At 43.4% G+C, this 26,767-nt stretch overlaps 1 protein-coding gene across 1 annotated transcript in view; it reads left to right on the top strand.

Annotated features, from left to right (window-relative positions):
• The window catches only part of LOC147435509 (Gut esterase (DUF1350)), a 99,235-nt gene that overhangs the window by 23,250 nt on the left and 49,218 nt on the right, over positions 1-26,767 (top strand). Inside the window, exon 2 of the mRNA XM_086488570.1 lies at positions 20,025-20,094. Coding sequence (XP_086344696.1) covers positions 20,025-20,094 — 70 coding nt within the window. The remainder of the gene's footprint in view (positions 1-20,024; positions 20,095-26,767) is intronic.

Raw genomic sequence — 26,767 nt, 5'->3', positions numbered from 1 at the left:
AAAAAGTATTCACTAACACATCATCCTTGTGAACAATCACATTGTGGTCATACAAATCATCATGCTTGTGAGAAATCACATCTTGAGCATCATGCAAATCATCATGCTTGTCATTGTCATTCAAATCATCATGCTTGTCATTGTCATTCAAATCATCATGCTTGTCATTATCATTCAATTCATCATGCTTATCATCATGCAAATCCTGTGTATCATGCTTTGGAGAAAAAGAGACTGAGAGAGTCTCCTTCTCTTGATTCTGTTCATACTGCACCTGCACAATAGAAAAAAGTTGCAAGAACTCTTTCATGTGTTGGTCGCTCTTTTCTTTTCTTGCTTTGTTCTCGCGATCAAATTCTGCTTGTCTTGCTTTGCGTTCTAACTCCCAGTCCATCATCATCTTGTCGAAAGCTTCCATAGGAGTTAGGGCAATCCTTGTCATAGATGGGGAAGGGGGAGGGTCGGAAAAACCTCCTGGTGGGGAAAATTCGTCGCCGCCTCTCTCATGCTCATCACCTCCAAGCGAAGTATCCATTCCGCTTCGAGTGATGACCATCCACTGAAGTCGTGGGTTCTTGTGGTCTTGGGTTCTTAAGTTCACAAGGAACTTGGGTTCTTGGGGGTCTTGGTTCTTGGGGTTCTTGAGGTTCTTCTTTCACCTGCAATTTGTGTTAGAGAAGGATCTTCTCTTCACCCGAGTTCTGCTCTTTTCCGCGGGCACACCCCTTCGCGGCCTTGCGCTCACACCAAGGTTGCTTTTTCCCACCTCACGTCGATTGGCCGGCCGCTAAGTGCACGGTCCTCTCTCAATGAGTGAAAAGAGAAACAAGGGGAGGTTGGACAAGCCCTTCTTTCTTGGGTTTCCTGTCACTCTTCAAAAACACGATTAGGAATCGACACGCCCAAGTGAACTTGGGTTCGTGCGACCTCAACAAGCAAAAAATAAAATTATGTGGTTCTTGTGGAGTGATACAGAACATTGCCAAAGCTCTGATACCAATGTAAGGTGCAGCGGAATGAATGTTGAACTTTGCTCAAGATGAGTGATCCGATTGTGCTCAAGGTTCCTTTTACTTATGGAAGGGAGAGCCTTCCGTCCTTTAATGAGAGAGTGCAATGGACACAAACAAAGTGAATGGACACTGTGAATGGAAGTGCATGAGACCGAGAGATAGAGAGAGAAGAGAATATGACACCAGAAAGTTGTCAAACCCTCCTCCGAAGGCCCCACTCTCTATGGCAAGAGCGGTCTACTTATGATTACACAAATCTCTACAATGCTTGGATTGGCCGACGATCTCGACGACGACGAGACGGGCTGAAATCTGAAATTGCTAAGGGCTGAAATCTGCAAATCTCTATCTGCTAAATTCTGACTCTATGTCGGTGACGATGTCGATGGCGACGATGCGACGACAACGTGCTGAAAACGCAGATGTTGAAATCTGCGTTTTCCGGGCTGTATCTGTAAACTTTGAGGAATTTGACCGTGCGGCGAGGATCTACTGCGGGAAGGTGAGATCTGCGAGGTTCGGGACTTGTTTTCCGATGTCTAAGTGCTGAAAACTGAAAATGCTGGTGCTTGTGTTGGTTCCGTCGCGGTAGATCTGCAAAACGCTGAAATGCTTGGCAGATGCAAAAACGCTAGGGCTGAAAATGGTCCTGCTGCAGTGAATCTGCTAACGCTGGGGCTTCTGCTTCTTGCTATCGCCAGGAATCTGCAAGATCCAAAAACGCTAGGTTGTGCTGTGGAGCAAAAACGCTAGGCCTCTTGGGGGTTCTGTTGAGAAGTTGCCTGTTGAGCAAGGTGCTCCTGCTGCCTCTTCTGCGAGAAAGTGCTAGCGCTAGGTTTGCTTATATATTATCTTAGCAAAATTGCCCTACCTAGTTCCCAACAAAAGTCACTTAATAAATAAGTGAAAAATGTCAAAAATAGAGAAAATAGGTTTAATGCACTGGAAAATTCCCCTGATGGATTCTAATGGGAATGCTTATTATCATGTTGTGTGCAATCGGAGGATATGCATCTAATCTAAGTGACTGGACATGCATGGTCTGCGTACAGACTCACAAAAGTGCCAGATCACTTCCTATTCTAGACTGACTTGACTGAACTGAACCTTGGTCGTGCTGTAGCTTGTCCACAGACACATAGGGTTGGATGTGTCATGTGACATAAGTATTTACGTTTTCCTTCGAGGTAGAAGAAGCTCGACTGATCATTGAGCGAGATTTGAGACTTTTTCAGATTCCCCGCGAAGTTAAGTTAGACCACTAAAGTTAGGACAACTCTTATAATTGAGAGGGACGTTGCTAAATTAGCTTGATCTTAAAGAACTATAATTATACCAAATTGGAAATAACTTCGATAATAAGTGAGAGGGTTTTCTCGCTTGAGACATCGAGTGGGGATATTCTTAGTGCATCGTTTTGAGGAATGACGAGAGCACTGTGAACATAAATATCTGTTTGGCTATCAAAAACAGATTATGATGCCTCACGTTGGATGGGTGACAAAGAGCGTCACGAAGGAGTTGTTCCATAAGTTTGGTGAGTGAGAGACTAACTGATGGGTATTCTTGATGCGTCACGTGGTGGATGATGGGAGCATCGAATAGGGAATATTCCATGGTCTTAGTAGATTCCTAATGGAGTCAGAGTTGCACACAAGTTAACTTGAATGAAGATGGGTTCTGAGTAGCTTTGAGGAAATGCATTGCTTTTTGAAAAAGCGAGTTTCTTTTTGAGTGCTTTTCGGTTTCCTGCAAAGCACTCCATGTTGGCATGGCATATGTGCATAAGATTGCCTCTAGGGACGCCTGGGTTGTATTTGCGTAAGCATGATTTTTACCTTATAAGGTTTTTATTGAGTTTTAGGCAGTTACGACCATTTCGAAGTGTTTATCCGCCCACTTAATGAGTGGGCAGCCCCTGATAAATAAAGCCAACAAAAACTGTGTGTCCCATATTCCGTTTTTCAAGCTTTCCCTTAGGCAATCTTTACATTTTGCCATGGAAGTTGGGGATATCACCCTGAGATACATCAGCTTTCTTGTGTATGCTTTTAGCCCTCTCTCACAAAAGAACACTTCTGTGTTCTTTAATTTTCTATACGATCCTTACCGTGGGTTTTCCTCGCTTTGAGGTTTCCCACTTGTAAATTAATCTCAAATATTGACAAAAAAAGTGTGTGTGTGTAGGTGCCCCCCACCTCCCTGTATTCTTGCAGAGCTGGGGAAAAGCATCCCTATTCCTTCTGGCTCTGCTCCCAGGAGCCATAAAAGGCACCCCCCCTCTCTCCCTCTCAGGCACCATAAATACAAGGCCCAGAGCTTTCCCCATGCTGTGGCAGATTTCAGCCACGGTGGTGATGTTCCAGAGGACCCCACGGCTGCCCAAGTGTATCAGATGACATCAAGACCAAGTGGAAAAGTTCCATCACAAAAAAAGACCTCGAATGATTGTTTCCATCATGATAGGTTACTGAATTTCTCTGTTATAGCCCATAGACATCATAGACAGTACTGATGGATGAGAAGGAACCCGCGATCAAGCCTTTTTTGTGTGTAGATGTTGAAGGGAAGGTCCCTTACACCGAGCTCTCTTCCCAAGAGTTGCTTTCCAAGTCCGAGACTTCACAGTGATGCTTTTCATGTTAGATAGTTTGATCTATGAGTGTTTGTTTGCAGGTGTTCTCCCCTCGCACGAGGGAGTAGGAGCACAGGAAGGCAAGTGCCTCTGCAGGAGAGAAGCGCTTTGTGGAAACAGAGCTAGATCAGCCCAAAGGGTTCTGCACCCTAAGATTGGGAGTAGATATCCCCAGATCTAGAGGTTGTAGACTCTTGAGTGTAGGTCAGGAAGTAGAGACTCCCAAGGAGGGACTTCGTGCCAGGATAGAAGCGTTGATGCTAAGATTTCTATTGAAGAGGACTCTGGGCATAAAGTCGGAATAGAGTTATAGGGATGCCATGCGCTGAGAATGGATAGTGTGTTCCAGAGATGAGAGCCTTGGTTCTCGAGGATTCTGAGTAGTTCCTGAGACTAGGGTTTTTCCTTGAGGGTAGGAAGCAAAGACTTTCGAGTTCCATCAAGCTTGGGGTCTAGAACAAAATCTTGAAATGCGTTCGGTTCATGTGCTTGTATGATGACTCCTCCCCGTTAATAAAGATACTCAGTTCAAGAAGGACATGGATGATTTTGAGCATTCTTACTTGGTATGTTAGAAAGTGATGGGCAAAAATCAACAGGACTCTTAACACCTTTACCAATTCCACATAGACCATGGGAGAGTATTGCGATGGACTTTATCTTCAATCTCCGGAGGACTCATGGTGGGCATGATGGTATGTGGACTGTTGGATAGGTTCAATAAACAAGCTCACTTTGTACCAAGGAAGAAGACGGTGAAGCCAAATCATTTGGCTCTGTTGTTTATTACGCAAATCATTCGGACTATTGTGTGAAACAGAGATCTAAGGTTTACCAGTTTGTTTGGGAGAGTAGAGTGCGCCCCCCTAACCACCCTAGGGTACCTTTTTTCCAATATGCTGCACAACTTAGCCATCACACCTTGATGACAACATGAGAGGCCATATTATCATCGACACAACCTTTGCAACAACAAGGGACTTTTAAAGGGCTCTCTTTTAGATTATGGAAAGGGCTATGGACCACCCAACAGTCTCCGGGTGTTAGTGGGACTAGCCTCAAGCACAAGGGAATTAGACTTCTACACACGATGTGGAGCGTTTACTAGTCATTGCAGGGCAATGATGGCCGGGAGGTGCAAGCTGGCATTGCTTCACCCATGAGCAGACAACACAACCTGCCAATAGGCTACCGCCAACTCATGGGCATAATTATCTGGAAAACTTGTAAAACATCAACATGGAACGCGGAATAGGAAAGGGAACCATAAGATGCGAAACAAGGAATAGGGCCAAAGATCCATAATAGTAACAAGGCAAAACAAAAGGCCAAAACGCACTTACATTATGCAATTTTTAGCTCGATGACTTAGAAAGCTTATATAGAAGACCCCATTGACTGTCACGAGGACGTGGCAATTGCTAACTTGAGTTGTTGGTTTCTTTCTGATGATTTTTGTTAAATTTTTGAGACCCTCTTTTTGAAGTTGCAAATGGTCGGACATTGTATGGCCAGTGTGAAACGGAAAGGGCAGGTCACCACGAGTTGGTCGGGCCAATCGGCACTGGAATACGAGCCGTAAAAAAGTCATTTAGGCTCCTCACGACAGTTATAAGTTGGTGGGTACTAGGGAATTAACTCAAAAGAGGCAAACTGGATACATGGCGGCTCCTGATGCAATTGCGAGAAGCATCAGCAAGAGGGGGACTGATTTCAGCTGTCAGAAAGTGTACTACAGTGTGTGAGTAGTGGATGCAGGTCCTCAAAGCTTTAAAGGAAAGCTTGCCATCTCCCTTGCTCTATGTAGCGCGATGATTTGCTCTGGCGCATCTCTCTCTCCCCTTTGCACGTATGGTAATGCCCCACTAGTTGGGCTTCTTAGATGACCACGTGCAGTTTTGGGGGTTTATGCATGTTTGCCAAGGCAAGAGCCTTCTGTACAGGAACCGGATTAGCTAATGGCTAATCCCCTTCAGGTACACACAGTTCCATCGGGAAGGAATGCGAAAACGGAGAGTTTTCTCGCGTGAAAACTCGTCCAATTTGCAGGGGAATTGTTTCATTGCATGCAGGCTCCCTTGACAAATTCAGCGAGCTGCAATTTCTTGCCAGGTTTTGCAAAGAGCTCTAAAGTGCGTGGAAAGTCATTGTTTGCTTGGGATTTTATCCGTGGAGACTTCTACTGTGGTTATGTTGTTGAAATCGGGTTGGAGTAGAGGAATTTCAGCCCGATAAAAGTGGGACAGCTTATAGAAGTTTACAGGTTTTTGTCAAGTATAATAAGAAAAAAGAAATATCAAAAGGGGTGCCAGTCTTTGGGGCCAACAGGGTGTCGTTGCCTGCTTGGTAGCGCTCTAGCTGCTAAGCCGTGGTTTGTGAAGTGTTGAATTCCAGTCACAGGCTTATTCGTGAAGTTCCTTTGTGTCCTAAAGTCTAAAGTAAAGAATTTCGGGTGAAAGCCAAAGTCTACTGCCCTATGGGCCGGTTTCATGGCTCCTTTGCCGGGACAGATTCACTTTTTCCTCAAGAAGCGAGCCTTGGTTGGTTTTTGAACAAAGACGCAAAGCACAGGAACTCGGAATTACACCATGGGTGACAGGATGGATGACACCAAGGAAGAGGGTTCCTCTTCACAGGACAGACAAGAAATTCCGCATGTTCGCCCTGCCAAAAAGTGGTCAAATTAGGGCTGATTTTCTGCTACGTCCTTAGGGTTTGCAAGTATGAACCAAGATGAAATAGGGAGGGGTCTCACGGTGGTAGATTGGCCACTAGATCTCTTGCGGGAGTGATGTGGGTCTGCCAGGTGGCACGCTGCTCGCTGATTCTCTGAGGCGGTTGCTTGGATTCTTTGACGCATTGGTAAATCATCTTGAAATTTGAGCTTACTTGGTCGTGGGTAGTACGCTACGTTGTTGTGGAATTATGCTCGTTTGCAGAGGCAAAAGACTTTTGCACACGTAAAAGTTAAGGGACAAGTTGCAAGATGCTATTTGGTGAAGTTCAAGAACTATCCACCTATGGATGCAAAGTGGATGGAAGAGCATGAACTGACAGAGTCACCAAAAATGTATTGCAGCTTTACCTTGAGGCCTTTGGGTTATAGCCTACGTATGCCCCAACCCAACGTTTGTAAAGGAGGGGTGTACTCATGGATTCAGTGCAATAGCAGTGTACATTGTTTGACAAAAGTATGAAGGTCTCATTAAGTCACTTGTACACATGTTTTGATAGTCTTTCTTGCAAATACATGCAATGATAAAAAAGTGCTTACCATAGTAAATCATATATGGCACGCAATCGAGGACGCTTGCGATTTTAAGAGGGTGGTATGTCACGAGGACGTGGCAATTGCTAACTTGAGTTGTTGGTTTCTTTTTGATGATTTTTGTTTAATTTTTGAGACCCTCTTTTTGAAGTTGCAAATGGTCGGACATTGTATGGCCAGTGTGAAACGGCCGACGGCCGAGAGTTTCACCCGCAGTCAGGAAGGGCAGGTCACTACGAGTCGGTCGGGCCAATCGGCATTGGAATCCGAGCCGTAAAAAGGTGTCTAGGCTCAGTTCAAAGTCATTTAGGCCCCTCGCGACACTTATAAGTTGGTGGGTACTAGGGAATCAACTCAAAAGAGGCAAACTGGACACATGGCGGCTCCAGATGCAATGCCGGAAGCATCAGTAAGAGGACTCACAACTTTAATGGAAAGCTTGCCATCTCCCTTTCTCTATGTAGCGCGGCGATTTGCTCTCGCGCATCTCTCTCTCCCCTTTGCACGTATGGTAATGCCCCACTAGTTGGGCTCCTCAAATGACCATGGACAGTTTTGGGAGTTTATGCACGTTTGCCAAGGCAAGAGCCTTCTATAGGAACCGGATTAGCTAATTGCTAATCCCCTTCAGGTACGCACAGTTCCGTCACGAAGGAATGTGAAAATGGAGAGTTTTTTCGTGTGAAAATTCATCCTATTTACAGGGGAATTGTCCCATTGCATGCGGGAGCACCTGGGACATGCGTAGGCGTGCTCGCTCGCTCGAAATGGTCCAAAACAGAGAATTATAGCATGCTGTGTTTTTCTGCAGGTTTAGGGTTTTGCACCTAGACTTCAGGGAACTCGCCACGGGAGCCTCGGAAAGGCCTTGGGATGCATGTACATTGTAGTAGGCACCTAACAGTGGCAAAATTAAAAAAATTACAACATGCTGAAATTGACCTGCAGCTCATTGGAAAGCTTCCATACTGCAAGGGAAAGTGTCCTTGACGTGCACTTTTGACTTACAGGGATATTTGCGCCGATATGTTGGCGAAATTGGATCAAAAACCTGCAATTACAGCCATGGATAGGTTTAGACAGCTCGGTGAGGGTTAGGTGGAAGCATTCGGATCGTTTATTTGTCAAGGGAGCCTCGGGAAAGCATTGGGTGCTTGTACAAGACAATTTAGAGAGATTTCCCGCGAGAAATCTTGTCTAATTCAAGGGGCAAGTGACCCTATAGGTGCGAGAGCTCGAGGGCTACCTAGAAAAGTGATCGGCACGCGGATCGGAGCGCAAAACAGAGAATTCAACGAGCTGCAATTTCTCGCCAGGTTTTGCAAAGAGCTCTAAAGTGCGTGGAAAGTCAATGTTTGCTTGGAATTTTGTCCGTGGAGAAATCCACTCTGGTTATGTTGTTGAAATCGGGTTGGAGTAGAGAAATTTCAGCCCGATAAAAGTGGGACAGCTTGTAGAAGTTAACAGGTTTTTCTCAAGTATAATAAGAATAAAGAAATACCAAAAGGGGCGCCAGTCTTTGGGGCCAACTGGGTGGTGTTGTCTGCTTGGTAGCGCTCTAGCTGCCAAGCCGTGGTTTGGCTTGAAGTGTTGAATTCCAATCACAGGCTTATTTGTGAAGTTCCTTTGTGTCGTAAAGTTAAAGTAAAGTTTCGGGTGAAAGCCTATGACTACCGCCCTACGGGCCAGTTTCATTGACTCTAGTAAACTACGAAAATCACCTTGGCACAAGTTTAAAGTGACCATTACTTAGATGTGAATAGGGCCTAAGGTCTGAAATAGCAACAAGGCAATACAAAAGGCCAAAAGACACTTACATTATGCAATTTTTATGTCGATAGGCTTATAACACTTGTATAGTGGACACCTCTTGACTCTAGTAAACTACGAAAATCACCTTGGCACAAATTTTAAGTGACCGTTACTTAGATGTGTGCTCATGGTGAATATGTACTTTAAGAGGAAATTAGATTCATTACGATTAAAAATCATGTGACGAAGTCTAGGAGGTAAACCCTCATAGGACAAAATTTTAGAGCAAATGAAAAAGTTATTACATAAATTTTGCCCAAATGATGAAAATAACTGCAAGTGAAGGGACAAGGCCCCAGGCAAAAAGGCATGACTAATATGCTACGTAACATGGTGTGCTACAAATGAAGTGAGGTTGACTCTATCACAGGAGAGGTAGAGGGAGGGTGAGGATTGAGCCTAGAGCCCTAGAGTAACTTGCAAGAGAGGCTAGATAGTAGACTATAGAGCAAGAGAGGTAGAGGAAGGTGAGGTTAGCAACAGAGGCGAAGTGTCACAAACGGGAGCACACAACAATATCAAATATAATCTGATAAATAGACTTTATTACTTAATATTGAAACCAACTGAGAGAGAGAGAGAGAGAGAGAGAGAGAGAGAGAGAGAGAGAGAGAGAGAGAGAGAGAGAGAGAGAGAGAGAGAGAGAGAGAGAATATTGGGGACTGAAAGGGCGGTGCTAATGCGTGTGCTAGTCTCCACCCAACCGTGCTATCTTATAGCCTCCCCCTAGCGTACACACTGTCCGGCCGTGCCGGTGGCCTTGCCCATAGGACCCATGTCCTTACATTACCCCCCCTTGGAGAATCGTTTTCGTCCTCGTAAACGAACGTAGAAAAATGTTCTTAAGTGCGGAGACATTCTCCCATGTAGAACCTTCTTCAGGTCTATCTAGCCATTTTACCAACACCTGGCGTCTGACATGATGTCTGGTGTGAAGCTCATGAGAATCCAAAATCTTTTCGGGCTCATGAGGAATGCTTGGCGGTGCGATAAGGTCAACCAACACACTTGTGTCAATGACATTATCATTCTGTCCTAGCTGTTTTCGTAAACGGCTAACATGAAAAACAGAATAAACTCGCGAGTGCTTTGGAAGAGCTAACTTATAGGCCACTTGACCTATACGTTTGAGAATGGTAAACGGTCCACAATAGTGTGGTGAAAGTTTAACAACTTTTCAGACTTTCTAAATGCTCTGGAACTTTGAGGAAAACCTTGTCTCCTTCTGCGAAAGTAGCAAGACGTCGATGCTCATCTGCGTACTTCTTATATCGATCTTGAGCTTACGTAACATTCTGTCGAGCAACTCGAAGCATGTCAAAATGGTCTTGGAGAAAATCCTTCGCTTGTTGTATCTTCTCCTTAGTCAACCCCACTGTAACGGGTGATCTAGGTTGAAATCCATACAAAAGCATAAATGGACTAAACCCTGTAGTCACATGCTTTGAACTATTATAAGCAAATTCCAATATAGGTAAGTAGTCTGCCCAATTGGTTTGCTTCTTGCTAACGTATGCTCGTAGCATATCCTCTAGCACTTGATTAACTCTTTCTGTTTGACCATCCGTTTCTGGATGATCAGCCGTACTTAGATTAAGTTTAGTTTCCAACTTTTGGAACACAGCTCTCCAGAAGTGATTATCGAACTTTCGATCTCTGTCACTAATGATACTAGCTGGAAGACCGTAGAGTTTATATATATGCTCTACAAATAGCCGTGCTAATTCCGGTGTCTTAACCGTAGTCTTAGTGGGAATGAATCGACCTATCTTTGTGAAACGGTCTACAATTACCCAAATGGCATCATGGCCACGATTTGTAGTAGGTAGTCCTACAAAATCCATAGAGATACTCTCCCACTTACCTTGTGGAATCTCTAAAGGATGTAAAAGGCCACCTACCTTGAGGCGCTCTGCCTTATTAACTTGGCACTGTTGGCAGTTTAGTACGTACTCTTGAACATCATGATGTAAGTCTGGCCAATAAAATTGCCGTCGAACTAAGGCATACGTCTTACGGATACCTGGATGACCAGCACTTGGACTATCGTGACACTCAAATAAGATTTGGCGCCTAGTGTCTGAGTTCTTTGGCACACATACTCTACCTTTGTTGAGTAAGTAGCCATCATCAATGGAAAAATTCTTCCATTGCTTAAGCTCTTCCAGAGTAGGGGTGGAGTGTGTTGGAGTTTCTATCTGTGCGTGCAGAGATATGTTGATCTGGCTGTTCAGTGACATGTGAGTGTGAGGGATCCCTTTTTAAAACTGCACTCCACACTTTAGCATATGATTGATCTTGTGCACACTTGCCACGTAATGACTCCAAAAATCCACTCTTTAGTTCCGTGAAAGCAAGTGAATTAATCTGAAGCATCCGACTTAGTGCATCCGCTACTACATTATATCGCCCCTTGCGATATCGTAGCTTACAATCGTAATCTTGAAGGATTTCTGCCCATCTAGCTTTACGGCCCTTCAAGTCTGTTTGAGTAGTAAACCATTTGATACTCTCATGGTCAAAAACTACTTCAAACTCGGCACCATATAAATAGTGTCGCCACTTTTGTAAAGCGTGAGAGCTCTCTCTCATAGAGAGAATAATTCTGTTGAGCTCTATCTAACTTTTTACTTTCAAAGGCTATAGGTACCTTTTGCTTTAAGTTGATCCGTCATAGGAACAGTGATTTTGGCATAGTCACGGATATACTGTCGATAAAATCCAGCCATGCCTAGGAGCTCCTCAACCGTGTTGGGATGTGGCCATCGAAGAATGGCAGCGACCTTGTCAGTGTCCATCTTGATGCCAGAATAAGAGATCACATGACCGAGGTAATGTGTCTCTGTTTTAAAGAAATCGCACTTTGCTTTGCTTAGCATACAACGCGTGAGCTCGTAGCTGTTCAAACACTAATGGTAAGTGTTCTATGTGTTCATCTTCAGTCTTAGTGTAAATGAGAATATCATTAAGGAAAACCACAACAAATTTTCAAGATAGGGACGTAAGACACTATCCATGAGTGTCATAAATGTAGCTGGAGCATTGGTTAGACCAAAAGGCATAACCAAAAATTCAAAATGCCCGAACCGTGTTCTAAAGGCAGTTTTGGAGATATCTTGCAGTAGGATACGTACCTGGTGGTATCCTGAATGAAGATCTATCTTTGTATAGTATCTTGCCCCATGGAGTTGATCAAACAACTCATCCACTCGAGGCAGAGGATACTTGTTCTTGATGTTTATCGCATTTAATCCGCGATAATCTACGCACATGTGTATAGTACCATCTTTCTTTTTTACCAATAGAATTGGTGATACCCAAGGCGAAGTGCTAGGTCTAATGAAACCACGAGCGAGGTAGTCAGCCAACTGACTCTCAACCTCCTTGGCTTCTTTAGCACTCATACGATAAGGTGGTTTACTCACCGGTTTAGTGCCTGGCAAGACATCTATGCCATGTTGCACATCACGTGTAGGGGGTAAACCCGGTGGTAAATCACTTAAGAACACATCACTATACTCCGTGAGTAAGTGAGTCAGCTTTTGCCGTGCAAAAGGAGAAAGTAAACTAGAATTATGCTGGGATGGAGAATCTTGTAATTCCTGTAATGTTTGTTTTACAACAGTTGCACGTTGCTCTATAGAATTAAAATTGAGAGCACTTTGCTCGTTAGATTTGTTAACACTTTGTTTATCAATAGAATTCATTGCACTTTGCATACCATTACTAGAATTCATTGCACTTTGCTTACTATTACTAGAATTCACCGCACTTTGCTCTTGAGAATTCACAAGACTTGGAGACAAGTAGTAACACAAAAAGACTTCATCTATTAAATTTGCTTTCTGCAAAATAGAAAGCTCGGCTGTACATATAAGAGGTGCAGATGGTTTTTTTTTCTCACCAAGCAAAAGCACATGTTTACCATTGGCCATAAAGGAGTTGTGTTCATAACTAGTGTGCAATGTGTTTCCTAAACCATGCAGCCACTCCCGTCATAAAACTACATCAGCACGGTCCATGTTCATAACTTGGAAGTCAAGGGTCATCGTATGATCTTGAACAATAAGCTCAACCCTTGAACTACCGTGTCCCATGCTTTTTTATCATTCCGAGACATCTGCTCCACCACATACTTGTGAGAGCAGGGAGTCTGTGTAAGCTTCAATTTCTTGACTAGCTTATAGTTCAAGAAGTTATGAGTTGCACCATCATCCACTAAAATACGAACACGTTGTCCGTTAATAGTGCCATGCATGCGAATCAAATCATGGGGGCCAAAGGTGGGCTGCCACATTGAAGCAGGCACACAACACTTGTGCTTTTCTTCCATATGAAGAACCTCTACAACACAATATTTAGGAGATGAATCTAATGTGAGGCGTTGCATCGTGTGCATGGCCTTTTCTTTGCCTTGCAAAAGAGGACAATCTTTCTTGTTATGTTTGTCCGAAAGACATCTAAAACACAAATTGTGTTTCTTTGCACGCTCAAAATCAGCAGTGCTGAGAGACCCACGCGGAGTATCTCGTGATTGCTTAGGCTTCTTAGCCTCTTGTGGGCGTGGAGAGGTAGATTGTCTCTTATTCCTCTTGGAACGTGTGGGAGATCTACCTCGCCATTGGCTCTTAGCCACATTTCTCTTAGCAAAAGTATTCTCAGAGTAGAGAACATTTCCTTTCCTCTCTTGGTCATCATCATATCTTTGTGCATGACTAATGGCTTCTTCCAAAGTTTTTGGATATTGGGTCTTGACATGAAGACGATAGTCTTTGTCAAGACCCCTATTAAAACCCCGTATCTTTTGGAATTCATCTAGACCTTCTAGTTTAATATGATTTCCCGATACTTTGAAAGGTACTGTGTGAGAGAGAGGCGAGACATGCGGCATGCATCCCATGCTAACCAATTCTTATCTTCTTCATTGGAGTCCAAAAACTCTTTGGAGAAAGAAGCTTGAAACGCAGCCAAAGACGGAGGACGAGCATCTATTGGAAATGTCATCCACCACTTATAGGCCTTGCCTTTAAGAGAGAGACTTGTTTCCACAGCCGTCTTTATATCCGGGGTGTGTCTCAATCTATGAATATCACTCCATTTGTGTAAGAACGTATTGATCGCATCCTTGTTGCAATCACGCTCTTTCCCGTGAAACTCAGGAATGGTGATATTCTTAAGTAATGCATTGCTACCTTCTGCATCTTTTGCAGCGCTCGTCTCTTGGACTCCTTGAGTCGTGCGAGCTTAGTTCCCTTGAACCGTGCCACTTGTGGCTCCTTGAGTTGTCTGTGAATTCATAAATTTCACAAGTAACTCTATAAGATTGGTAACATTTGCATTGAGTGCAGAGAGGTTTCTTTCAAGTACGCTTTGGCGATGTTCCAAAGTTTTGAAAGAAGCCGTATCTACAAGCCCATGATCTCCTAGATCATCATCATCATGCATATTAGTGTCAGCAACACCCGTGGTGCCCTGATTTTGATCTACGTGCTCAAAATCAAACGTGTGTGTAGGTGGGATATCCTCACTGGCCATGGTAAACACACACTAATACAAAGAGAGAAAAAGAAACGACAACTTGTACCTTGAAGTTTTTGTGTTTTGTATGCTCCCCGATTTGCGTTGCATGCGAACCTCGCCTTGCGGGAATTTGAGTGCTTCACTTGTCGTTCCTTGTAAGAACACCTTTGATGATTCTTCACAAAAACTCGTCGTTTTTGTGAAGGCTTTTCTTCACTTTGAAGCTACCTCCTTGAGGAAAAAAGAATTTTTGGAGAAAAATTTGTCTTCCTCCAAGAAGTGAAAAGGAAGGGTAAAGCTACTTCCTTGAAGTTTGAAGCTTTCCCTTTCCTTCCAGTTTTCCTTTCAACACAAGTAGACTATCTTTCCTTGTTATACACAACAAGGGCCAATAGCTTGATGGTAAAGTGTTGGCCTCTTACCCTCATAGGGTGGGTTCAACCCTCCTTCATGCAAGGGTTAAGCGGGCCTTCCTACGCGCCCAGCCAACGGCGCCAACGGAAGCCTTCGGAGCCTCGGTACGTTGAGTTGCCGGTCGAGTTTGCCTTGGTCGCCCGCCTTAGTCGTGCGTAGATGGAGCGGCTGTCGTTGCCTGTCTTCTTTTTGCTGCACAGCGGTGACGTTGCTGTCTGCGGAACGTGGGAGAGAGGCAAGGCGTCGCACGCACATGCAAGCCGCTTTTGCCTCCTTCCAAAAATAGCTCGGATACCAATGAAAGGGCGGTGGTAATGCGTGTGCTAGTCTCCACCTAACCGTGCTATCTTATAGCCTCTCCCTAGCGTACACATTGTTTGGCCGTGCCGGTGGCCTTGCCCATAGGACCCATGTCCTTGCAGGGACCAAAAGAAGAACCAACCGATCCCATAATTTTATAATAAGGGGCAGAAGTCTACTAACCTGCCTCTTAAATCGGTAATGAAAATCAAAGAAAAGTGGAATTCTAATAAGAAGTGCTCTCTGTTGTCAAAAGGGGAATTCTTCCCTTACTTCCTTGCTCCTAGCTTTTATAGTATCACCCATCTTTTGTAATTCTGTATCACTAGTATGGTTTGTGGTTGTTGAATATCCCAAGGGTTTTTTCACTATTAGGTCCATTATATTTTGTGTGCCTATGGGCTCATGTATGCCCTTGGGCGTGTAATTTTGATTATGTGATACAAAAGGGTGTCAAGGCCCCCTTCTTTTGCAGAGAGAGGGAGGGGGGTTGTTTCATTTTACACTCATCGTATAGACCACCTTGATGTTTGCATAGCCTACACATTGTTTGTAATGTGCAGCGGAAGTGATTGATGGTGAATGCTCAGGATGAGTGCTCGGTGTTTACCAAGGTTCCTTTTATTGCATAAGAGGGTTCCTTTTACTTCATGTTGAGAGATGTGCAATAGACTAGAGAGAGAAGAGAGAATGGTAATGTGAGTGAAGGTTCTGTGAGTGAAAGATAGAGAGGAAGAAGATCAACACCAGATGGGATCCCAAACCCCACTCCAAGGGCCGCCCTTTCTATCGCTAGAGAGGTATTTGCTTTAGAGTGCACAAATGCTGATACAATGGTCCTAGATACTGAGGTGCTGATGGGATCTTGTTGCAGGTGCTTGGATTTGCGAGGCTAATGGCTGAAATGTAGAAATGCTAGTGGAACTGATGGGATTTGCAACCTGCGACAAGGCTATGGCTGATGTCGAGGGTGCTGATTGATGGCGATGGAAATGGGCTGAAAACTGAAAATGTTGGGCTTGCTTGATTGATCTACAAACTAAAAGAGAGGCTATGGCTAAAATCTGTGATCAATGGTGCTTGAGGGCTGATTGCTGAAAACGCTGGGCTGATCTGCTTCTGCGGAGAGAATCTACAAGTGCTAGGGATGCTGAAGCGAAACGTTGATGTTGAAAATGCTATTCTTGCTGATGGAAAAATGCCAAGGCTGTGGTGCTGAGAGGCTGGCTGCCCCTAGGGTACTGCGGGTACTAACTTATGCTTGAGAAGTGACCTCTAGGGTCACTTGTATATGGAATCAAAACTGGGTCGGGCAATGCCAATAAAAACCCATGATTTTTATGATTCTGGTTAAAATGTCACTTGTAAATAAGTTAGTAACTCACTTATAAGAGGTGCTTCACATGTAGGTGAATACCTAGGCTAGGATACTGGTGCTCGACTATGGGAACCCTCCCCACTACCTACACCTAGCAGACATTGGTTGTTCTCATGTGCAATTAGAGGATATGCAACTAATCTAAGCGCCTGGACATGCATGTCTTGCGTAGAGGCTCACAAGGGTGCCAGAACACTTCCTAGGCTATCCTAAAACCTAGCAATAGGAGTAGCTTGTTCACATGCACATAGGGTTAGGTATGCATGTGACATTGTTACCCCCGCTTTTGTAGTTCCTCTGGGTGACAGGCCATTGAGCATCTCCAGAGGTCTTTTATGTACACAGAATACAGCCCCTTTGAGAGAGAGAGAGAGAGAGAGAGAGAGAGAGAGAGAGAGAGAGAGAGAGATGAAATAAAATGTTATGTTAACATCTTCAAAAGGCCAAAATAACCTATGAGACCAAAAGGTTACATCAATGTGTGACTTTAGTACAATGTCATGGGAACATAAAGATAAAAATAAATGAGGGTAGCTAGAATGGGCAGGTATGTAAGCCTAACCTACCTCCTTATTATCATCAACGTCCTCATCACATAATACATCATCTCAAACCATATGGGGAGGGGTACAATTCTTTAAACCCATCTCAAGCAATGAATTATATGATTTCACGATGGGCAGGGATTGCTGATGTACATCCAAATGAATCTACTGGATTCAATTTTAACATGTCAAATAAGTTAAAAAATGCCTGAAAATGAAAAATTTATAAATGATCTCAAATTTGGGCATTCACTTGAGATGCATAGCTTTAATAGCATGGTGATAATCTTGCAGAAGGTTGAGATTGTAGGTCAAACTTGGGAGTTAATCTCGATGTCTCCTATTGCAAAACGAGAAAGTTGAATTGTGGATTTTGTAGGGCCAGTCGAGGGGTCTTCACAAGAGTCCCTCTAACAAGGTGGAGACAGTCCTTGATCGATGTCCGTTGCTGCAAATGAACGCCTCAAAGTAATGAGTGAAGGCATGGGAGAGCAAGTGGAGGGCGAGAGCAAAAGAGAGTGCACGCGAGCATGCACGAATGTGAAAAGGGGTGAGTCTATGCATGCAAGTTTATGGGGGAACAAAACCAAGCATCTGGTTAGTCTATCGACGTGGTCGTGCACACAAGTCTATCGAAGGGAGCTAGGAAGTTGGCATGCGCGTGAGTGTGCGAGAAAGGGGAAGGAGCAAGATGCGCTGGCATGAAGAGAGAAACCGGGGGGGGGGTTTCGGGTGCAACGGAATGAAATGGTGAAGATCTAGGTGTTACACTTCCACAAATCTTTTACTTCTTTCCTTGCGGTAGTGATTGCTTTTAGTTTGAATGATGGTTCCTTTTACTTTCCCCGAAGAAAGGGAATGAGAGAGAGCAGTAGAGATGTGTAGAGGGGGGGAGAGAGAGAGGGAGAAGAGGAGAATGACACCCGATGGGGTCCCAACTAACCCTCTCAAGGGGCCCCCACACCGTGTTTGATGTGGTATTTGCTTTTGATTGCGTAAATGGAATGTACACACATGCAATACCTCAAGTGCTCTATTGACTCGAATGACGACTGTTGCCGCAGTAGCTCCTCAAGATGAGGCACCTCCGGGGATGATTTGATACACCTTTGGATCCTTCTTGATGTGGGATTGCAGATGGCCACTAAGAGGTAGATCTGGGGCTGAATTGCGCTCCTGATGTGAGAGGAACGAAGGTGAAAGCTGGCTGCAAAAACGCAGGTCTGAACTGTAAAACGCAGCAGATCTTTCGTGTAAAGCAAGGCTTAAAATGCAGATCTCGACAATGCCGATGATGGACAGCAATGGGAGAGAGAGAGAGAGAGAGAGAGAGAGAGAGAGAGAGAGAGAGAGGATGATAAATCAGCCCACATAACATTCTAGAAGAAGCGTAGGACTTTATCGATATTTTTTACATTAAAAGGGTGATTTCGATTGCGGACATATTGACTGGACATTTTAACGATATTTAATCTCTAACCCCCTTGGGCACCAAAAAACGCCAAAATTGACTGTTTTGCGCAACTACAACTTTTCTAAACTTGCACAACTTACCACAGGGTTAGTCTGGAATAAAAGCTACTTGTGTAGTCCCTAGATGTGCTGGAAAGTATTAAATATGATGGAGCTATGGTTATATTGTCTTGTGGGTGACTACCATGCGTGTATACCTTGCACTTTACTTTAAGGGTGAATCTGGGCATATCCTAGATTCATCTATGTATATTTTTTTAGTCGTACAACAGTCATGCAGACTTCACATTGTGAAATTTTGTCTGAGTTACAACCAGTTGATATTGTGCTAATTCTTTTGATCTTTTGTGGGTGTGTATGCCCTATCAGCTACCTCTTTTTTGTGCTAATTTTTCCTACTCTATGATTCTTTTAGTGCTAGGCTTCATTATGGCTGAGTGCGCCGTGCATCTTTGAAGTTATGATAGAAACTCAAGATCTCTGTATTCATGTATGCTCGTGTGTGTGTGTGCGCGCGCGCACGCGCATGGTGTGAGTGTGTGGGAGCATATATTGAGGACCTAGTTCTACACCCACTATTGAGCACTGACGGCGTTAGTGAGGATGTCGTAGTATCTAGTCAATATTATGCATGATGGAGCTGATGGTTATATTGTCTTGTGGGTGACTACCATGAGTCTATACCTTGCACTTTTCTAAGGGTGAATCTGGGCATATCCTGGAATCATCTAGGTATATTAGATAATTTGTTATATAGTCTTCAAACCTTATCTTTATTCATGGGCTTGTACTTGCGCGCTCTACTCTACATCTGCTACTAACTAATTCTCTTTCTATCCAGAACAGGGGAAATTCCCAACCAATGTAGTGCATGGAGAATTTTTCCCATCTTAAAAACAATGGCTGGTTTACAATTTCATTTAGACGGCAAAATGTGGGAGTAAAGGGGGGGGTAGGGGAGGGATGGGGAATCCAGCAGTGCAGCGATCCTTCGTTCTTTTATTTGGGTGGTCTATTCTATACCTTGGCAACACCAAAACACAAGGGCTGAGAACACATGACGAATTCAAGTTTCAAGTACGTTTTTATTCTTTGTGTAAGGGGCATTTGGGCATTGTGCCTTGCTGGTGACACTCTGAAGCCCTTTAACAATGGTCTTTAATTATGTGTGCGGACATGTAATTCAAGCTTGTGTGTGTATCTCTCTTTATGTATTTGTACTGGATTTTTGGAATTGTTGCTTGGTGTCATTGCTCGTACATGGGTGTTTTTTGATTCTTGAGTCATTTTGTGTAGAGACATGGATTTATCCTAGTGTGCTTCAAAGCATTTTGGTGTGTAGGTTCAATGCTTACAAGGTGTCCCATAAAGAGAGTTGATATAGTGGCTCTTTCGCTGAAAACTTTTGTGCCCTTTGATCATGATGCCTTTATGTTTTCTTATAGACACTAAAAAGTGCATTTGCTTCACCTACTAAAGATTGTTTGTTGTCCCCTATATCACGTATTTATTGTTGCATTTTTGAGTCACAAAAGTACCTTGCGTGTCAACATGGTTAATAATTTTTGCTGGTGCAAAAAAGATGCTCATAATAAGAAATATCTTGTGGTGCTTTGCATGCAAAACTTTTGGTTTGGAATTTGAAATCATCTTTTTGGCATGGTAGGGTTTTTACGGATGTTGCTAAAAAGTCTCAAGGCACCCTTGGAGATGATGGCAATTGGCAACAAATTGAGGTAATTTTAGTTTTTGTGTGGAGGCTTTGTATTTGTAATAAAGAGATTAGAGGAAAATGTGGTTTTGCAGCCATCAACAAAGCTCAAAAAGCATTTTATTGTAGAACAAATTTTGTCAAAGAGTATGCAACAAACAATTCCCTAGGCAGATTATTATCAGCCTTGGTATCCTATGACTATGCTAATGAACATAACCACATGACGTCTATTTACAATACCGTTGATCTTGTATAGTAGTAGGGGAGTAGAGTGTTTCCCCCCTATCCAGCAGGTATTGCACCAAACTTCACGACGGAGCACCTTGTTTGAGCTGTACTATGCTAACTTCACACTGAAGGTTTCAAAGGCAAGATCTTTATCACGTTGATTATTTGCCAAGTCATCCTCCTCCCATCTTAATTATGTGGGATGTAGGTGGCTGACCACTTAGCACACATCCATTAGTCTAGAAAGATATTTGTTTGAACCTGTCAAATCAAGTGCGTCACTACCTGATCTCAAACAAACCAACTTTCGGATTAATCTCAATCCAGGATCTGTCATGATCTGCTTTACAAAAGTCCTTGAAGGTAAGCACTTGAATCTGTCCTAATTGTGTACCTTCACTTTGGCTTGCACCTGTTGCTTTCACCAACAGATTTCTTTAATCCAATTATTCTTGATTAATACCTTGATCAAAAAGTTATTGCATACCTCGCAACTGGACCAACTTGTACAGATTAATAGTCTCATTCTTTCCAAAACTTGTCTTTGTATAAACTGGAAAAGAAGATCATAAAGGAAAGAATACAGTGATTCACAGCAACTAAACCCTTGCAAAAAATTATTCTGCTCACGGCTTACCCTTCTTTGCTTGCCTCCCTTAAGCAGCTTTGTCCTCCTCTTTGGAAGGACAAGGTGCAAAGTGTATCCCCGCTCTCCACAAGTGAAACACCTGGCTCGTGATAGCCGTCCCCTTCCAGGGTCGCCAAGCCTTTCTTTAATCGACACGTGGCCAATCTCTATTATCTTTAGAAGGAGGTTCACACGAGGCCATGACCCCTTAGCTCGCGGCATAGTATTCTTCTCTAACTCTAGGATACTTCACATTCCTTCACACACTCTATAAATTGTATTTCTAGTTCTTTTTTCTCTAGTGTCTAGTATTTTCTCTGGTACACGTGGAAGAGATTGAGTATCTATGAGTTCCACTATCTGATCATCTTGAATCAGGTTGACCCGATTTCCTTTTGAGTCTACTAACGTGGAATATTGGATATATGTCACTTGTCTTTGGTAATTTGAGTTTGTAAGCCATATCTCCAACTTTCTTTAGTATTGTGTAAGGTCCACAAGATCTGCAGCTCTTCTAGGTTCTTAGGTTGATGCCATTGCAAAATAGCTTTAACTTTTTATGGATCCATCTTGATTCCATCTTTAAAAATGATATGACCAAGATATTTTACTTCTTCAGTAAAGAATTCACATTTGGATTGCTTCGCAGAAAGAGAAATTTTTGTGTGCAATTGGAACACCTTTTTGAGATGTTCTAAATACTCCTCTCGAGTACGACTATAGATGAGGATATTATCAAGAAAGACTACTACAAATTTACCTCGATAGAGCCTTAGAACACTATTCATCAACTTCATAAAAGTAGCTGGTGCATTGGTAAGCCCAATGGCATTACGAAAAACTCATAATTCCCATATCTAGTCTTAAGGCCGTTTTTGCAACATCTTTTTGATGATAGCCAAATCGTAAGTCAATCTTGGTAAAATACTTGATGGCTCCCTCTAATTGATAAAAAAGATCGTCCATTCTAGGCATAGGGAACCTTTTCTTAATTTTGAGATTGTTTAATGCTCTATAGTCAACACAAAGTGGCATAGAACCATCTTTTTTATTCACCAATAAGATAGGTCAAGCCCATGGAGAATTGCTAGGTTTAATAAAACCTTTATCTACATAATCTTGCAATTGTTTTTCTACTTCAAAGTGTTGTGCTTGGCCTAGTGTATAAGGTGGTTTTACAGACCTGCTTTGCATCTTTAACTAAATCAATAGCATGATCTACTTCACCTATTTCAAGAGGTAAACCTTTTGGCTAATCAATAGGAAAAACATCTGTAAATTCTTCTAGCAAGACTTTCAAACCTCTTTCATAATCATTAAGAGAAGACAAAGACAAGTAGGAAATTTGTTCTTTCATTTTTACATCAGAGTCCTTATTTACAATAGAATGACACCAAAGCATATATACATCACAAGATCTTTTATTTACAAGCTTTTGCAACTCAAGAAAACATATTAAAGGACTATTCTGTACATCATGTTCACCTTGTATAACAAACTTTTTACCTTCTTTTTCAAATTCTAGTGTGTTTTGCTGGTAACTTTGTTTCAAAGAAGTTCCTAGTCTCTACTTCCAAATTGGATACCAGTCAAAGATATCTTTAAAGCCTTGTATCTCTACTTCCAAATTGGATACCAGTGTATTCCGTATTCTCTTGTCTTTACCATGCATCATTGAGACGACATATTGGTGAGCACTTGGTGGTTGAGAAAGTTTTAGTTCTTGACAAGAGCATAGTTCAAAAAGTTATGTGTGGCTGAGTCATCTATCATGACCCTAACCCTTTTCCCATTTACAAACCCATGTATTTTTACTAGTTCATGTGGACCAAAGCTCGATTTTCACATGCTGGCTGACAAACAACAATGGTGCTCTTTGTCCTCATGCAAGACTTCTACGAATTTATACTTTTCATTACCATTTATTGGAAGTGTTTGGACCACATGGATCTCCCTATCTTTGCGACTCTTGTCAAGACTTTTACCCTTTTCATCATCTTTTTTCCTTTTGTTCTTTGGACAATTCCATTGAGAATGGTCAGGTGACAAACAAGTGAAGCACAAGTTTTCTTTTTTTGCCTTTGCATGCAAAATCCTCTTGGTTTAGTCTACGTCTTGGGGCAACCCTCTTTTTAAATAGTGGTTTACCCTCCCTATTAAATGGAAATTTTCTTTTCCCTTTTAGAAAAGGCCGTGATACCCCCCTATCTGTGAACTTGGGCTCAGTTTGAGTGGGATTAGAAGTTGTGAAGCGAGTATTATCTTCATAGATTTGTGCGAGTTTAATTGCTTCCTCCAAAGTTTTAGGTGCACTTCTTTTAACTTCTCGCTTGAAGTGTATCTAATCCCTGCATAAATCCTCTAGTTTGTGAAAGTCGTCTATAACCTGAAGTCTGAGGATTATTTCTCTATATTCTGCAATGTAAGCAAGCAAAGGCCTACCCCGTTGCATAGCTTTGTCCCAATCCTCCTAATTTCTTTCTGGTTCTTATTCAAGGAGAAATTATTTCACAAAAATGCTCTCTAATGAGCACAATCCTCTGAAATCTTTCCAGATGCTTTGAGACTCATCCACCATTTGTAGGCTTGTGGCCCTAATGACAAACTAGCCTCAAGGTTGGTACTCAGGTGGGGTATTTTGTACCCTATGTAGGTCTTGCCATTTTTGTAGGAAAGTATAGATAGCATCTTTGTTTCTATCTTTTTCTTCACCATTAAATCGAGGAGGTTTCATGTCGTTCAGAACAAGGTTTTCTCTAGGTTTAGATTGGGTCTCAAGAGGAGGGAAAGCAGTCTCTTTATACATAGCTCCACCGTCTTTGGACGTGGAAGGCATGTTTGGATCAGCTGGCACAAAAGACTGTGTCATGGGCTGCTTATCCTTCTGCATATACTAAGTCAGTTTTGTCATCTGATCCTTGAGACCATCAAGAGTAGCAAGGAAAGTCTGTAATTGTAGTTCTATGTTTTCTACCCTATGTACTATCATCTCATGTTGCTCACGGGATGGCACATCCCACTCTTCCCATGTCCTAAACCCATATATATTTTGGTCTGATTGGTATCGGTTTCAGGTTGCTTTTGATTTTGGTCTTTTTCCAGTTATATAAGTTTTGAAAGCAAAACTCACTTAAAGCTTTGAAAAAGATAAAAGAGTAAGTCAAGAATGCTCTGCACAATTGTAAAGAGTACTTCCCGAAATGTGGCAAAATGGCTCTGATGGACAGTGTTGATGACGACCAAGATCTGCCGACAAACACCTTAGACACCCGAGTGTTGCCGATCTCCTCCAGATGCAAGATCTGCTCCTTTGATAATTTTTATCTCTTTGTTGTAAGCCCTTCCCCTAATTTTGCCGCAGCCAAGTGCGCTTATGTTTCTTACTAGCACTTGGTGTGCATACGCGTGCGGCAATGTAGCAGGCTACAGTGTCACTGCTACAGGACACAGTTACAGTTAGTACAGTTGGTCTGGTCTGTTCACACTGGACGGACACTCTGGGCAGTGACACGTGGCAGGGATACGGATGGTGGCCTAGTGGACATGTGGCCCGGTTACACTTAGCTGGCTGACATTTATGAGCCGTTGGTGGCTCTTTATGATTGTATCTATGAGTAGTAGCGGTTGGGTCATTATCATTATCTTTCATGGATGGTCTGGTCGTGGTCTTGGTAGCGAGTCTTACACAGAGCACGTCTTCACCATCCCCGCACATCTGAGTCTCGACACCCCCATTGTACCTGAGAGTCCTGGGCTGGAGCTGAGTGTGTTGCCACGCCAGAGTCTGTATTATTTCTTTGAGATAGTCGAGTCAGTTGTTGTGGTCTACTGTTGCTGTTGCTCTGTTGTGTTTGTGAGAGTTGTTGTCTATTGTTTCCTGTTTTTAGCCTATTTTGAGTGAGATTGTCACGCACATTGCACTGAGGAGCACCCACTGTAGAGAGCACGACGCACTATCTGCGCTACAGGTGCTCTCATTTTGACGATCACGGTGGGACCTCAACTGAAGTCTCACTCTGTTGAGTAGTTGGTTTTCTTCGCTTCGTCTGTGCAGCTTGTTGGTTTTGTCCAGTTTCACCCTTGACAACTTAATCTAGCTGGTCTAGTCTCTCGCCTTGCTGGTCTAGTCCTCTCTCGCCGTGGTCCACCCAGTCCTCGTCCTGGTCTAGTCCTCCTCGTCCCTGGTCTAGTCCTTCCTCGTCCTGGTCCAGGCCGGGTGGTCTAGTGACTCGCCCTGGTCTAGTAGAGTCTAGACCAATGTTCAGCCAAGTGAAGGTCGTCTTGCCCAAGTGAAGGTCTTCTTGCCCAAAGCTTGGTGGGGTTGGCAGTTACTGCATGACACATACAAGGAGGTCATTGGAGCGTCAAAGTGCACTACTGAGTCCTCTGAAGTACTACCACAGACGGCGTCAACCCTTGGTGCCCAGTAGAAGCATATTAACCCCATCACCCATACCTACTCATACGGCTACCTCCATTCCTTCGACCGGTTCTACATCCTCCAGGTCACCTTCTCCGGTGAGGCTCTCCCCCATTTTATTATAGCAAGCTAGTGAGCAACAGACTCACGAGCAAGAGGCCATGGAGGAGCTCACAAGTGTTCTGGCAAAGGTGAACATCAAGTTCCCTACCTTTAAGGGTCTCTCCACAGAGGATGCAGACGACCATGCTCGGAGGTTTGTCTCTCTTTGCAGAGGTCGTGGCCTCAACAGAGAAGACACATACCTGGTGCTCTTCCCGTCCACCTTGGATGGTCTTGCAGATAAATGGTACAGTCAGTTTGCTGAAAACCACTTTACTACTTGGACCATGTTAAGACAGTAGTTCTGTGAAGCTTTCCGACCAGGGGATTATCAAGAGAAGATTCTAAATGAGTTGGCCAACCTGTTGCTCCAGCCCAAGGAGACATTTGCAGAGCTCATGACCAGAACAAAGTCCCTGGTCGCCAAGCTGCCTCAGCAACCAAGGGAATTCATGGTGAAGAAGTGGGTAGAGAAGGCTCTGCCTAAGACTTCTCAACAAAAGCTCAGAGAAAGCCTCCGTCTTGAAGCCAGTCTGGAGGAATTTTTTGCTACTGCTACTAGAATAGAGGGAGCAAGAATGCAGTTCACTGACTCTCCTCAGTTAGATACTGCCCTTGTACTCGTGGACAGTCCATCAGACCCCTTGACTTCTTTACGAAGGAAACTGGAAGCCCTAAAGTTACAGCGGGCCCTTCAAGAAGAGAGATCCTTCTCTCTCAGACAGGAGAAGCCTCCACATCAAGAGGCTTATGATCAACTTAAAAGAGAGTTAGAAGAGCTCAGGTCTCAGCAGGAGACTAAGGCTATGGTATGGTGTAGTTCATGCCGCTCTCCAGGACACCCTCCACAGGACTGTCCCCTTCGCTCTTATTGCCACTTCTGCGAAAAATCGGGTCATGAAGATAAGGATTGCTACTATCTAAAGGGATTGCACAAAATACAGCAAAGTCTTGGTCCTACTCTCCAACAGGGATTAGCACCAGCATCCAACATGGTTTCCCACTACGGCCATGCCAACTACATGCCACCTTTGCTCAATACCCCTGCTGTCCAAGGTATGTCAAGTACTTTCCCGACTCAAAGTTTTTATAATGCTAATGCCACCTCAACCCCTCAGAGCTTCTACACTTCAGCCTCCAACTCCATGCAGCAACCACCTCGTCCCCCATTTCGTCCTTCCAATCGGCCCATGCTCTGCTAAAGATGCGGAGAATATGGGCATTATCAGAGCAAGTGTCCTTTACCTGAGGGGTACCCTCCTTGTCGTCATTGCCCTGATTCGAAGGATCACTACAGTAAGGATTGTCCCACGCAAA

Source organism: Adiantum capillus-veneris, chromosome 18, assembly GCF_014529385.1.
Source record: "Adiantum capillus-veneris isolate H3 chromosome 18, ASM1452938v2, whole genome shotgun sequence".
Classification (NCBI taxonomy): Eukaryota; Viridiplantae; Streptophyta; class Polypodiopsida; order Polypodiales; family Pteridaceae; genus Adiantum; species Adiantum capillus-veneris.
This window is presented reverse-complemented; position numbering and strand designations above follow the sequence as displayed.